This window comes from Nomascus leucogenys, chromosome 14 (assembly GCF_006542625.1).
Source record: "Nomascus leucogenys isolate Asia chromosome 14, Asia_NLE_v1, whole genome shotgun sequence".
In the NCBI taxonomy this organism is placed as follows: Eukaryota; Metazoa; Chordata; class Mammalia; order Primates; family Hylobatidae; genus Nomascus; species Nomascus leucogenys.
In genome coordinates, this window is record NC_044394.1 from 90,535,341 (window position 1) to 90,547,838 (window position 12,498).

The 12,498-nt window shown below is 59.9% G+C and overlaps 1 protein-coding gene across 1 annotated transcript; it reads right to left on the reverse strand.

Annotated features, from left to right (window-relative positions):
• Positions 1 to 4,638: 4,638 nt before the first annotated feature.
• Positions 4,639 to 9,612, reverse strand: FOXJ1 (forkhead box J1). The gene is made up of 3 exons (XM_030827511.1): positions 9,434 to 9,612; positions 8,214 to 8,881; positions 4,639 to 6,430 (listed from the first exon to the last, which is right to left on the reverse strand). The coding sequence occupies exons 2-3, from the start codon at positions 8,709 to 8,711 to the stop codon at positions 5,663 to 5,665; spliced, it is 1,266 nt and encodes a 421-aa protein (XP_030683371.1). The 5' UTR covers positions 8,712 to 8,881; positions 9,434 to 9,612; the 3' UTR covers positions 4,639 to 5,662.
• Positions 9,613 to 12,498: the final 2,886 nt, after the last annotated feature.

Below are 12,498 nucleotides of genomic sequence, written 5' to 3' on the forward strand. Positions count from 1 at the left end.
AATCAGCAAGACAGGTAATCTTCCCACAGGGGTCTGCAGACCTGTGGGCTTAGTAGGTAGGGTCTGTATCCCAGTCCACCCCTCCTTGTCCCCTGCCCAACTCATGGACACAGTTCACTCGAAGGAAATTGAAGGCACTCTCTTGCTCAGTGGGGATGGGGACAGGGCTTGGTGCCCAGGGTTAGGCAAGAAGAGAGGCAGGGCAGCTGGTAGGGGTGCGGGGTTGTAGACGGAGCCTGTGGGTGGCTGGGCAAGGGGAGAGCTGTGGGCAGCTGCCCCGCCTCAACTTAATTCCCTGGGCAAACAGCAGCATTGGGAGGGCTGCCCACCGCAATCCCGCTGTGGCTCTGGCTTCAGAGGGCCCTGGGGACTGTGGGCGGGGGGGGCTTCTGGGCTTCGTGGAGGTGCACACACCCTCTCCAATTCCTGGAACTCCTACTTTCCTGGGAGCGCGGGTCCTGGGGCTCAGACCTCTCTGTCCTCAGAACAGGGTGGTGCGGCCCAAGGGCAGGTGAGGGGCTGGTGGGAGTCAGTTCAGGACTGTACTGGGAGGCTATCAGGGGCCAGTAGGGAGACCCTCAGCCCCGACAGCCCCCTCCGTTACGGTCCCCCCACCTCTCCTTGCCGTGCCAGCTCAGGCTGGCTGGCTTCCGGGGGGCAATGTCCTTCCAGTTGGCCCCTGCCAACTTCTGACGCAGACAGGGAAGTTTCAAGCCCCAGCATGCCCAGAAGCTCTCACCTGCCCACCTGGGAGCCACAGAGTGCGGCAGACACAGGTGCCCCGGGAAGAATGCAGCCCCTGAGGGCCTTCTGCGCTTCACCTGCTCCTCAGCTCACACCAGTCAGTGAGGCTTTGGCATGGGGGGGGCTCGCAAAGCCCCCTCCCCTGCTCGAGGTCCCCCCCCACCCCCATCACCTGTGTTTTCCTCCTCATCAAACAAGAATGTGTCAGCAGGGCCCGGGCTCCTCCCCCACCCCATTGTTAACAAGGCCGGCTCGGCGGCCCCTTCCCACATCCCCACCCCCAACAGGCCCAGGCCTGCCCCAAGGGACCAGCCCACTGCCCCCTGCCGGGAGCGCACCTACACCTATTTACCTTTGGGCCTCAGCCCAGGAGGGAGCTGCACCTGACCCTCCACCGCCCCGCCTTCCTTCCTGCCCTCCAGCTCACCCTCTTCCGGCAAGTCTGGGTCCTGGGGCGGGGGAGGAGGTGGAGAGCCATTCCTGACTCCTGCCCCAGATGGAGCTCAGCTCTGCAGGGGGCCTGGCCAGTTTGTCCCAGCGCAGCATAAAGCGCAGGGTTGAGGGGGATCCCTGGGGACCTTCCAGACCTGAGAGTCACTGGGCTCCGGGTGGCCTGTCCTATTTAACAGGATGTGCCCTGGGCAGGGAGGGGGAGCCGTCCAAGGTCTGAGCTCCTGGCCTTTCCTCCCACATCCTGGCCCTCCCTGCTCTCTCCATCACATTCCTAGCTGGGGGATACAGCTGGAAGACTGAATGGGGAAGAGGCTGGAAATTCTGGGACAGAAGGGTGGCTCCGTGCTTTGGGAACAGGCTTCCCCCAACACTTAAAATGAGGTGGGGCTGGGCGTGGTGGCTCACTCCTGTAATCCCAGCACTTTGGGAGCCCGAGGCGGGCGGATCACTTGAGGATCCAGCCTGGCTAACATGATGAAACCCCGTCTCTACTAAAAATACAAAATTATTCGGGCTTAATGGTGCACACCTGTTATCCCAGCTACTCAGGAGGCTGAGGCAGGAGAATCGCTTGAACCTGGGAGGTGGAGGTTGCAGTGAGCCGAGTTTGTGCCACTGCACTCCAGCCTGAGCGACAAAGCAAGACTCTGTCTCAAAACAAAAAAAAAAGAGGTGGTTCAGGCGGGGGCTGTCACGTGCAGCAGGGGCTGGTTATCCCAAAAGTGGAGATTGCAGGTTAGAATGAAAGGAGGTGAGGAACCTGCCAGGGAACTTGAGTTATGAGCTCAAAGCCACACAGCTCCAAAGAGATAGGACAGTGAATGAACGGTGATCTCGGATTGGGATGCTGGCACAGGGAGGAGTGTGACGGGGCAATCTGCAAAGTTTGAATGGGGTCCGTGGATTAGATGGGATTATCAGGCCAATGTGAATTTCCTGTTTTTTTTTTTTTTTTTTTTTTTTTTTTTTTGAGACAGGGTGTCACTCTGCCACCCATGCAGGAATGTAGTGGTGCAATCAGAGCTCACTGAAGCCTTGACCTCCTGGGCTCAGCTCAGGTGATTCTCCTGCCTCAGCCTCTTGTGTAGAGAGTAGCTGGGACCACAGATGCACACCACCATGCCTGGCTAGTTTTAAAAATTATCTGTAGAGGTCGGGCGCGGTGGCTCACGCCTGTAATCCCAGCACTTTGGGAGGCTGAGGCGAGCGAATCATGAGGTCAGGAGATCGAGGCCATCCTGGATAACACGGTGAAACCCCATCCCTACTGAAAATACAAAAACGTAGCCAGGCGTGGTGGCGGGCGCCTGTAGTCCCAGCTACGTGGGAGGCTAAGGCAGGAGAATAGCGTGAACCCGGGAGGCGGAGCTTACAGTGAGCCGAGATGGCGCCACTACACTCCAGCCTGGGCACAGAGCGAGACTCCGTCTCAAAACAAAACAACAACAACAACAACAAAAACCCAGAAGCGCCCTTGTTTTAAGGAAATACATACTGAAGTATTTAGTAGTATGGGGAGTCAGGTCTTCAACATACTGTCAAATGGTGCAAAACATATTTTGGTTAGGATTACATTGAACCCGGAAATAAATAAGAGGTAAATGGGCTGGGTGAGGTGGCTCACGTCTGTAATCCCAGCACTTTGGGAGGCTGAGGTGGGTGGATCACTTGAGGTCAGGAGTTTGAGACCAGCCTGGCCAACATGGTGCAACCCCATCTCTACTAAAACTACAAAAATCAGCCGGGCATGGCGGTGGGCGCCTGTAGTCCCAGCTACTCGGGAGGCTGAGACAAGAGAATAGCTTCAATCCGGTGGGGCGGGGCACACAGGTTGCAGTGAGCTGAGATCATGCCACTGCATTCCAGTATGGGCGACAGAGCGAGACGACTCAGAAAAAGAAAAAAAAAAAAAAAAAAGAGGTAAATGAGCATCTTTTTACGAAAAAGCCACCCCACTGAGGGGCAAGGCAGGGGTGAATAGGAGTGAGGGGCTCCTAGCCCATGCTCTCGCCATTCCCCAGCTTGGCCTGCTCCAAGGGCCCCCTCTCCAGGGCCCCCTCTCAGTTTTGCTGCACATTGGAAGCATCTGGGGCCCTTACAAATGCTGAGGCCTGGGTCCCACCCCGGAAATTCTGGTCTAATTGGTCCAGGGTGCAGCCCAGCAGTGGGACTTTTCAGGAGCCTCCGGGTGGCTGTCCAGCTGGGGCAAACCTCGATCTGCTTCTCAGGCCTGGTGCTCCCCCAGTTGGGGGGGGGTCCTGCCTGCCCCAGACATTGCCCCTCTTCCCCCCAGCACAGGCCTGGGGCACACAGCTACACGCCCCGCCTGTCAGTCCAAAGCTGGAGGCTGATCCTGTGGGGAAAAGGCTGGAGCCCACCTTGTTCCCCCAATGCTGGGGTCCATGGAGAGGGAGGGGGCAGACAGTGGGGAAAAGGAGAGGGGAGTTGCTTGCAGGGTGAAGGGAATTGGGGCAGCCCTCAGCCTGCCTTCCTGGACCCTGCAGGCTGCGTGCCCTCCTGCAGTATTTAGAATAATTAGCAAGTGAAAGCAGCCAGTTAGCAGGGGAATGCCAGGTTGGCCTAGAGCCAACCCCGAGGACGGAGAAAGAAAGGGGCTTTGGGAGAAAGGGGTCTGTGGAGGCTGGGCAGGAATGCTTGGGACGTTGCCTGTGTGTGCCCCCGTGTGCGAGGAAGTGGCTCTCTGGGGGCGTCGTGCACCCGTGAGGGTGTATATGTGGCGGGGACTGAGTTGGGAGGTGGCTCCCAGGCAAAGCAAGGGGGAGGGGATTGAAAGGTGCTGGCTGAGTGTCACCCAGACACAAATTTCCCATGCCTCAGTTTCCCCATCAGAACTCTGGTAGTCTGGCTCCTGCCAGTGTAGGTGGGAGGGGTGGGTCTGAGCTCACTCCCTTCCTTGGTGGCCTTCCTCCTCTCCAAACCTGCGTTGGGCCAGGTTGTGTGGGAAGTGGGGGCTCTGGGGCTGGGTCCCTCCAGGAGAGGACCAAGGGAGGGAGGTGCTGGAGACTGGCCCAGGCCAGGGATGGCTGACTGGGGCAGGCGGGCCTGGGCAGGCCCTCGCAGCGGGGGACAGCAGGGGCTGAGCCCAGTGCACACTTAGCCTTTGAGATTCCCTGGGTCTGGGGGCGGGGGCCACTCCTCCTCCCTTTGTCTCCTGATCCCCCAGAGCTGTGGGCCCCAGTCTCCCCATTGCACAGATGGAGGCACTGACGCCTAGGCTGCAGGGGACATCCGAGAGCCACCCCTCAGCCCCTTCCTCCCTGGGGATGCTGAGGTCATGGGGAGTTGGTTAGTGCTCTTTGCAGGCCCTAAGTGCCCCCGCATCTTCCTCTCAGCCATCCCTCACTCCAGCCAAGAGAAGCGCTGCCCTCCAGAACACTGAGCCCTCACCTGTTCCCACAGAAAGTTTTGAGCAGGTCCATATTTAGATTTTTAAAAATTTTATTTTTAAAAACTTTTCATTGTAAATAACTTTCATGAAAAGGTTAAATTGCCCCACGGGGCAGGAGGGTGGATGTGGGACGCAGCCCAGGGAGTCCGGGTGGAGCAAGGCACGCCCCACACCCCCGAGGAGTGCAGGCAGGAGCGTGGGGTACTCCAGTTCTTGGTCCCAGTAGTTCCAGCAAACTCGGTGTCCCTCCCAGTTAAGCCTCAGCTACAGCTACACTCACTACACATTAGTCTGTCTGTCTGTCCTGCCCCCTACAGCTTGGCTGCCCCGGCCCCCAAACCGCCAAACGCAAACTTCCTGCTGCTCTCAGCCTCAAGTCGGGTTTAAAGATTAGGGATTTACGTCCCCTCCCCGCCCCCTAGGGATGGGGCCAGGCAAAGACCCCAGAGGCCTTAGAGAGGATCTCCTTGCCCCACCCTGTGCCCCCACCTCATTTTGGTCTCCTGTCTCTGCCCCCTCCCCCAGTCCATCTTCTGCCCTGCCCCGCCCCATCCACTGCCTGCCCCAGCCCCAGGGAGGCTCTGCCAGGAGAAGCCTCCAGGGGGTTAATTTGTTGTCATCTAATTAGCATTTGTTGTACCTGGGGACTCTCTCTGGATAGAGACCTTGGGAAGCAGGGGGGAAGCGGAGGTGCTCTGGGAGGGCCCAGTTCTGTTCCTCCCCAGCCTGACCCGGGCCCCTCCAGGCCTTGCTCTCATGGTGCAGGACCCTTTAGCCGGCTTCTGGGGCTGGGAAGACGCGGAGCAATGAAACACTGTGTGTACAAGGCAGGGCTGGGGAGAGGAGGCAGCGATTCGGGCCCTGGGCCCTCATTCTCAGCCTCCTGGGCTTGAATCTGATGGCAGCTGGGGCTGGTGGTCATGTGGCCTGTGGGGCCAGCCTTGGAGCCCTGGCCCAGCCCCTGCCTGGGTAGTGGGGTGTCTGTGGATCTGTGTTGGGGGGCAGTTCTGGGCCCTGACTTGGGCACTGTCCAGAGGTGGGGCAGGGCCTGGCCTCTTACAAGAAGGCCCCCACGCTGGCCCAGTCCTGCAGGTCGGAGGCCAGGGTGGCGTCCCCGGCTTCAAAGAGGGGCTCCGGGGGCAGGCAGCCACTGCCGCTCTCGTCCCAGGGGTGCTGCAGGAAGGATGTGGCCAGGAAGGTCTCATCGAAGTCCAGGCTGTTGGCAGCCTGCTCCACCGAAGGCCCCCAGGTGGCGGGGCAGTCGATGTGGCGGCCGTGGACGGTGAGGTCCACGTCCACGTGTGAGGCGGGGCTCAGAGGCGGGCTCAGCTCCAGGGCCTCCAGCGCACCCAGCTCCCCGCCCAGAGTGCCGGCGTCGAAGATGGCCTCCCAGTCAAAGTTGCCTTTGAGGGGTTCCAGCTCACCCTGCTCCTCCGGGGCGGGCAGCAGGGTGCTGGGGGGCCGCGGGACCTTGGCCACCCGCTTGGGCAGCGGCTGTTTGCGCTTATGCCCCAGCCTGCCCTCGCCTGCACCCCAGCCCGCCTCCCCAGTGGCCTCCTCGAACTCCCGCAGCAGCTGCTGGGCCTCGGTGTTCACCGTCAGCGGCCCGGCCCGGGGGACAGCGCTGGGCTCCTGCGCGGCCTGGCGGGCAAAGGCTGGGTGGATGTGGACAGGGGGCAGTCGCCGCTTCTTGAAAGCCCCGCTCAGCAGCCGCTCCGCGTACTGGGGGTCGATGCGCCAGAAGCCCCCCTTGCCTGGTTCGTCCTTCTCCCGAGGCACTTTGATGAAGCACTTGTTCAGAGACAGGTTGTGGCGGATTGAATTCTGGGTGCAGGGAGAGAGCGAGAGAGAGAGAGGAACCGCAGGGTCAGTGGGGACGGGGAGATGAAGTGGCACCTGGCGCTGCTGCGCGCCCCCCATCTTTTCTCTGGCAGGGGAGAGGAGGGGGGGACAGACACACTGGTTTGCCTAGGCGGCTGCGGCTCTGGGACACCAGCCACGGGGCACTGGGAGCCCGGAGTGCTGTCGGGGGCTTTTGTTCCCTGTTGCCGGGATATCTGCCTGCTCAGTCATCCGAGCTCTGAGCCGCAGGGTGGCTCTCGGTGCCACCCCCGTCGCCTGCCCTCCCTCCCTCACCCTGCCACTGACAGCCTCTGGCCAAAGCCCTCGGCTCCCCCAGGGCCTGGACCACCGTCTCCCTTTGCCTGGGCCTGGCTGGCCCTCTCTGTGACTGAGTGGGTCCAGGGAGGGAGCTGGGCAGCCGAGAATGGAGAGGGAGGGGGAGAGAGAGAGAGAGCGCGCAGGGATGAGAGGTGGGGGATCTGATGACTTTCCTTGTTTGTTGAGCCGGCTGCTGGCCTGAGCCTTCACCCCCCACGGCCCCCTCCCCCCACTCCAGGCTCAGTTGATCATTACCCAGCCAAGAGCTAAGAGCATAGCACTCATTCCTGGGGCTCGTTTCTTCGAAGCCCAGTTGCACAGGCTTAGGGTAGGGTGGGGCTGAGGGTCTCTGCTTTTTCGGTGCAGCTACAAATGACACTGCTCTAGGGTCAGGGGCATTGGAAATGGCTGGGGACTGTGGTCCTGTGGCCTGCCCGCTTTGGGTGCTTCAGGGAAGAGTCTGGGCGTCCTTGGGGGGCCTCTGCCTCCAACTAGCCCTTGATGGTGATGGCTGAAGACTCTTAGGGCACTGCCTACTCAACCTCAAATCCACCATCCTCCCGCCGTGTCCATTCTTAGGTGCTTAATCTTGTCCAAAGCCTGCTGGGGGACAGGGGTCCTGGGCTGGGACGGCAGGGCAGGTGGGTGGATAGCGCCTGGCAGCAAGGCTGGGATGTTTACATGGTGGCCTGGGCCCCTTGGCTGCTCAGTGCCTGGTTCCAGAGACGTGGAACATGAAGCCAGTGTGGTAGGCAGAGCCCCAGTGGGAGGCACCTGGCTCAGGTAATTGTCCCCCCAGGGAGGTTGGCTGACATCGGGGGTTGGAAGCAGGAAACTGAGCAGAGGTTGAGGTGGGGGGCTGGGACAGCAGCTTTAGGAAGGCCCCTTACCCCCTCCACCCTCCATTGGGACATACCTGGCCCTCACGTGCTACAGCACCCCTTCCATTCCACCCTCCCCAAGCCAACTGCAAAAGGGCAGGACGTAGAGCCTGGCAGGGAGGCCACGTTCTAGTTTCCGTTTCTGACTCCCGGCCCTGACAAACCATGCCGGGGCAGGGCAGTGTCTAGGAATTCTAGGACTTGGGACAAGAATGTGCCTTCAGTTCATCGCTCTCCCCAAGGAGACTCTGTCCACGCAGAGTCTAGCCCTGGTCTTTGGCCTGGGCCTGCTGGATGAATGGCAGGTTATTTCCCCTTGAATCCCAGCCTCTGCACCCCTGAAGCCCTCCACCTCTGGACGTTCTCCCTTCTCTCTCTCTCTCTCTCTCTCTCTTTCAGTCAAAGGAGGGGCAGTTGCAAGAACTGGGCTCCTTTGCAGTGCTCCCTTCTGGGGCCCTGGCCGCACCGAGCCTACTTGGCCTGCAGATCTGGGATATGAATCCAGTGCGGCGTGGAGAGCGAGGAGGGAATGGGGAGGGAGCGGCCGCCGCCCGTGCCTCCTCTACCTGCCAGGTGGGATCTGCGTGGCGGAAGTAGCAGAAGTTGTCCGTGATCCACTTGTAGATGGCCGACAGGGTGATCTTGGTGGCCTTGCTGGCCTGCATGGCCATGCAGATGAGCGTGGCATACGAGTAGGGAGGCTTCACGTGCGGGTTGGTGGCGTAGTCCACGTCGTCGGGGGGCGGGGCCTGCAGCCCCGGGGGCGCGCTCCGCGACGTGCACGACGACGTGGGCTTGCCCGGCGTGTGTGGCTGCTCCAGGCAGGCGGGGTCGGCCGCCAGGGGGGACCCGGGCGCCGCCGAATCTGGCACCTGGTGGTAGCCGTGGGGGTCGGTGCCCCCCGGGGGCAGGGCGGGGGCCTTGGCGTTGAGAATGGAGAATTCCTGCAGCCACTGCAGGCTGGTCAGGCTGTCATCCAGGGCGTCGGGCTCCTCCAGGCCGCCCTCCGTCCCGACCTCCTCCGCCGGCCCGGCTCCCGAGAGGCGCAGCCAGCTCTCCGCCATGTCTGCGGGGACTCTCCGAGGGGGCGGTCAGCATCCACGGGCTGAGCCGGGGGGTGGCCCGCCGCGCTCTCTGGCCCGCTGAGTCCCGCAGCTCCGGTTAAACGGCCTCCCGGAAGCGCGCTTCCATCTCGCGACCCCGGGGGCGCCTCCTCCGAATAAGTATGTGGTGCCTGCGAGGACCACGGTGGGAGCTGAGCACTACCCCACCCCAGAGGGGACAGTGTGTGTAGGGGGACGCCTCCTCTAACATCATCCCCGCAGCTGGGGAGGATCTTTTAGTGCCGAGGTCTGGGAAACAGAAGCAAGGCCCTGGGGTCCCACCCCCACCAGATCCGCCTCCCTCTTCCTTTCCTCTTGGAGGTTTTATTCGCCAAATAAAGGAAGAGGGTAGGGGCATCCGAGGCTATCCTTTTCTCCCGAAGAGCGGAAATCAGGACCCCCTTCCTCCTCGCAACAAATGGAGATGGGGCGAGAAGTTTGGGAGGGCAGTACGACGGGGCGGGGGCGGAGGAGGTCCTCTGATCCTTGAAAAGGAATATTATGATAGGGGATCATCGGGAAGGAAGGGGACGGAACAGTTATGGGGGGCAGGAGGCGAGTTTCCCCCAGACTCCTCCGATGTCAGTCCCTGGGCCCACCACTTCCGTCAAGGACGAATGAGAGAGAGGGTTGGTACCGTCGCCCACCCTTCCCCCTGGCCTGCAGCCCTCCCCATCCCTTACCTGGCTCAGAGCGCAGCCCAGGCCAGAGGAAGGTTCTGGAAGAAGTTGCTCCCACCCCCTGCGGCTCTCTGCCCCCAGCTCGGGGGCCCTGCCAGCGCCTCTTGCCGCGCCCCCCGCCCGACGGGCGCTTCTCTGAGCTACCGCGGCCTCGGGACCGGCATTAAGTAGCCGCTCCAAAGGCTTCTCCTGCTGCCATGGCGACGCTCCGCCCCCATAAACAGCTTCCGCCGCTGCCATTGGCCAGCACGTCTCCAAGGAGACCGCGGGCACTTGCCACTCTCTCTGGCGGCAACTCTCTTCCAACTCCCTCCTTCTGCCGCCCTCTCCCGCGCCACCCAACCCCCTACCCGCCGCTACGTCCCGGCTCGGCTCATTCGCGCCCGAGGGCCCCGCGCTGGGGTCGGAGAAGCGCGCGGCCCGCGGCACCGGGAACCGCTATGGATCCGTTCGTCCTGGCGAAGCACGACCCTCGCCCCCACCCCCTTCCTGTCCCGGTCGCTCTGAGGCGTCGACTGCTTCTGGGACAGAGCCTGGGGTTGGGGGGCTAAGGCTGGGAGCGGGCTCAGGCTCGGGAACCGTATCCTTGAGGTTTTCTTTCCTCTCCGCTACTAGTGGCACTTTCTCACGTTTCTGCAGCCTTTCCCTCTCCCCCGACTCTTAGGGTCTTTCTCTGGTGTCCCAGGCAGGTCTGACTTTCCGATGCCACCTGCCGCTTACAGCCACAGAGGCGGCAGACACACCAAGAGGGTAGGGTAATCCAGTATGTCCCAGTAAGCAGCTCCTTCCCCACCCGTATCCTCGAGGTTCCAGGAAGCTGACATTCCAGAGGCTTCTGCAGAAGCGCACTCACTCCTCTGGAGAAAGCTGATGAACCAGAGCCCGTGGGTAAAACTCTGAAGTCATGGACTTGTCAAATTCTCCTAGCGGGGTCATTTGCCCAATTAATTTCACCAACCTTTAACTGACAGGGATTAAGAGTAGAGGGACTCTGGGGACTGTATCCCTTCCTCCTCCCTTTCCCTGGCCTCCCTCCTGTCACCAGCTTTCCTGCTCTTTAATTATTGAGGAGCTGCAGGGTTGGACGTTCTCCGGTTTAAGGCGGCTGCAGAGGCAGTGGTGGGGGCTGGGTTGCTTACCCCTCCTCTGCCCAGGAGCTGGAGAGCTGGGGTCGGGAAGCCTGGTGCCCAAACCATGAAGAAGGCCCGGCTACGGCGCATCACTCCCCCACCAACATGCCTTTCCCTAGCCCTTGCCTCTCCCACTCCTCCAACTCCAGATCCTCTTGAGTAAAAATATTAGAGTGCTGGAGAAAGTCAGACAGAAACTTTCACAGATAAGCTCACTTTGCAGTTAGCTCTCCTTTCCTTGTAAACAGTTTTATTCATTTTTAAGAATCATGCAGCAATCCATAAATATTGCATTCTTGATGTCCCCACTGTAGTGTGACCACAAGTGTACTCCAGGGAGAGGGGTACACAGATGGCACAAGCAGTATACACATGCACACACCAGGTGTGCAGACCAAAGCAAAGTGAGCAACCAGCGTGCTAACTCCAAGTGGGCAGGACCCTAACTCCCAGGTGAGCCGGCTTGAGTGTGGTGGTCTGTGCCCAGGAGATGCCTCAGCGGGGGGAGCGGGGTGCGGTTAGAAACTCTGGTGGGATGGAGCTGGGCAGAAGGAAAAAAGGCTCTGTGAGGAAGCCGGGATCACACCACCTGAAGGCAACAGGGAGAGCACAGGCCTAGTGCAGCAGGAAGGAGCCCTGGGTCTCCATACTTAGGCTGTGCCCTGTGGTTCCCAGGCCCACCTCTTCTCTTTGGGTGAACTGTTGACGTGACTATGTGACTGTCTCCAGATGAAGGACTGGGGCAAAAGGGTTGGCCACTGACCTGTCCTCATCAGGCTGACTGAGGACCAACTCCTTGGATGGAGTATTTCTGTGGGCCAGAGAGCTAAATGACAGCCAAGAGAAGGCAGGGGGAGGGAGGAAGAGGAGAAATAGTAACTGAGAAACATTAAAGGACATTTCTAACCTAGGTATGCCTTGGACATGGGACTGAGGCCTTGAGGAATCTCTCCATGCTTCTCCCTAGGAGACGACTGAGCATCTGCTGCGAGGAAGGACAGGGATCCTCCAGGAAGGGGGTCCTGGCCACTGCGGCTACTGTTTACCTGAATCTCCTTCATCTCAGCTCCTTCCTCCCTCCTCCCAGGTAACACCACACTGTGAATACTACCTGCAGGGGACAGGACAGGAGGTGGTCTGTGTGCCACCACCCCAGGGTAAGGGAAGCTCCCTGTCGCCTGCTGCTTCTGGGCTCATATTTCAGGGAAATCAGGAAGTGGGGTTATTGCTCAGCTTATGCATCTTAACTACGAAAGGGGCGGGAAGAATGTAGCGGGAAGGAAAGTACATTAGGTGGGGCCTGAAATAGTAAAGTCTACTGCAGTATTTCAGAGAGGGTGGATGACGGGCTCCCCTCCATCAGGGCAGGATGTGAGCCACAACTACTAGGCAGTGAGACAGTCACTGCACTCCTGGCCTCTGCAGCCACACAGAAGCAAAGGACCCCCTGGGCACCAGGCTCTTTTTGAGGCTATCTGCCTTGGAAACAGCCTTGAATTTTTTTTTTTTTGAGAAAGAGTTTTGATCTTTTCGATCTTGTTGCCCAGGCTGGAGTGCAGTGGTGCGATCTCGGCTCATGGCAACCTCCACCTCCTGAGTTCAAGCGATTCTCCTGCCTCAGCCTCCCAAGTAGCTGGGATTACAGGCATGTGCCACCACGCCTAGCTAATTTTGTATTTTTAGCAGAGAAGGGATTTCTCCATGTTGTTCAGGCTGGTCTCAAACTCCCGACCTTAGGTGATCTGCCCACCTTGGCCTCCCAAAGTGCTGGGATTACAGGCATGAGCCACCGTGCCCGGCCAAAAAGCTTTTAGGGTAACAATTCCAAACCCTAAGACAAGTCCACCACAATGGGCATAGCCTATATAAGGCTTTCCCACATCTCAACCTCACAAATAATAGTTGTTCCTAGCTTTGCTTTCCAAATAATCTCATGCC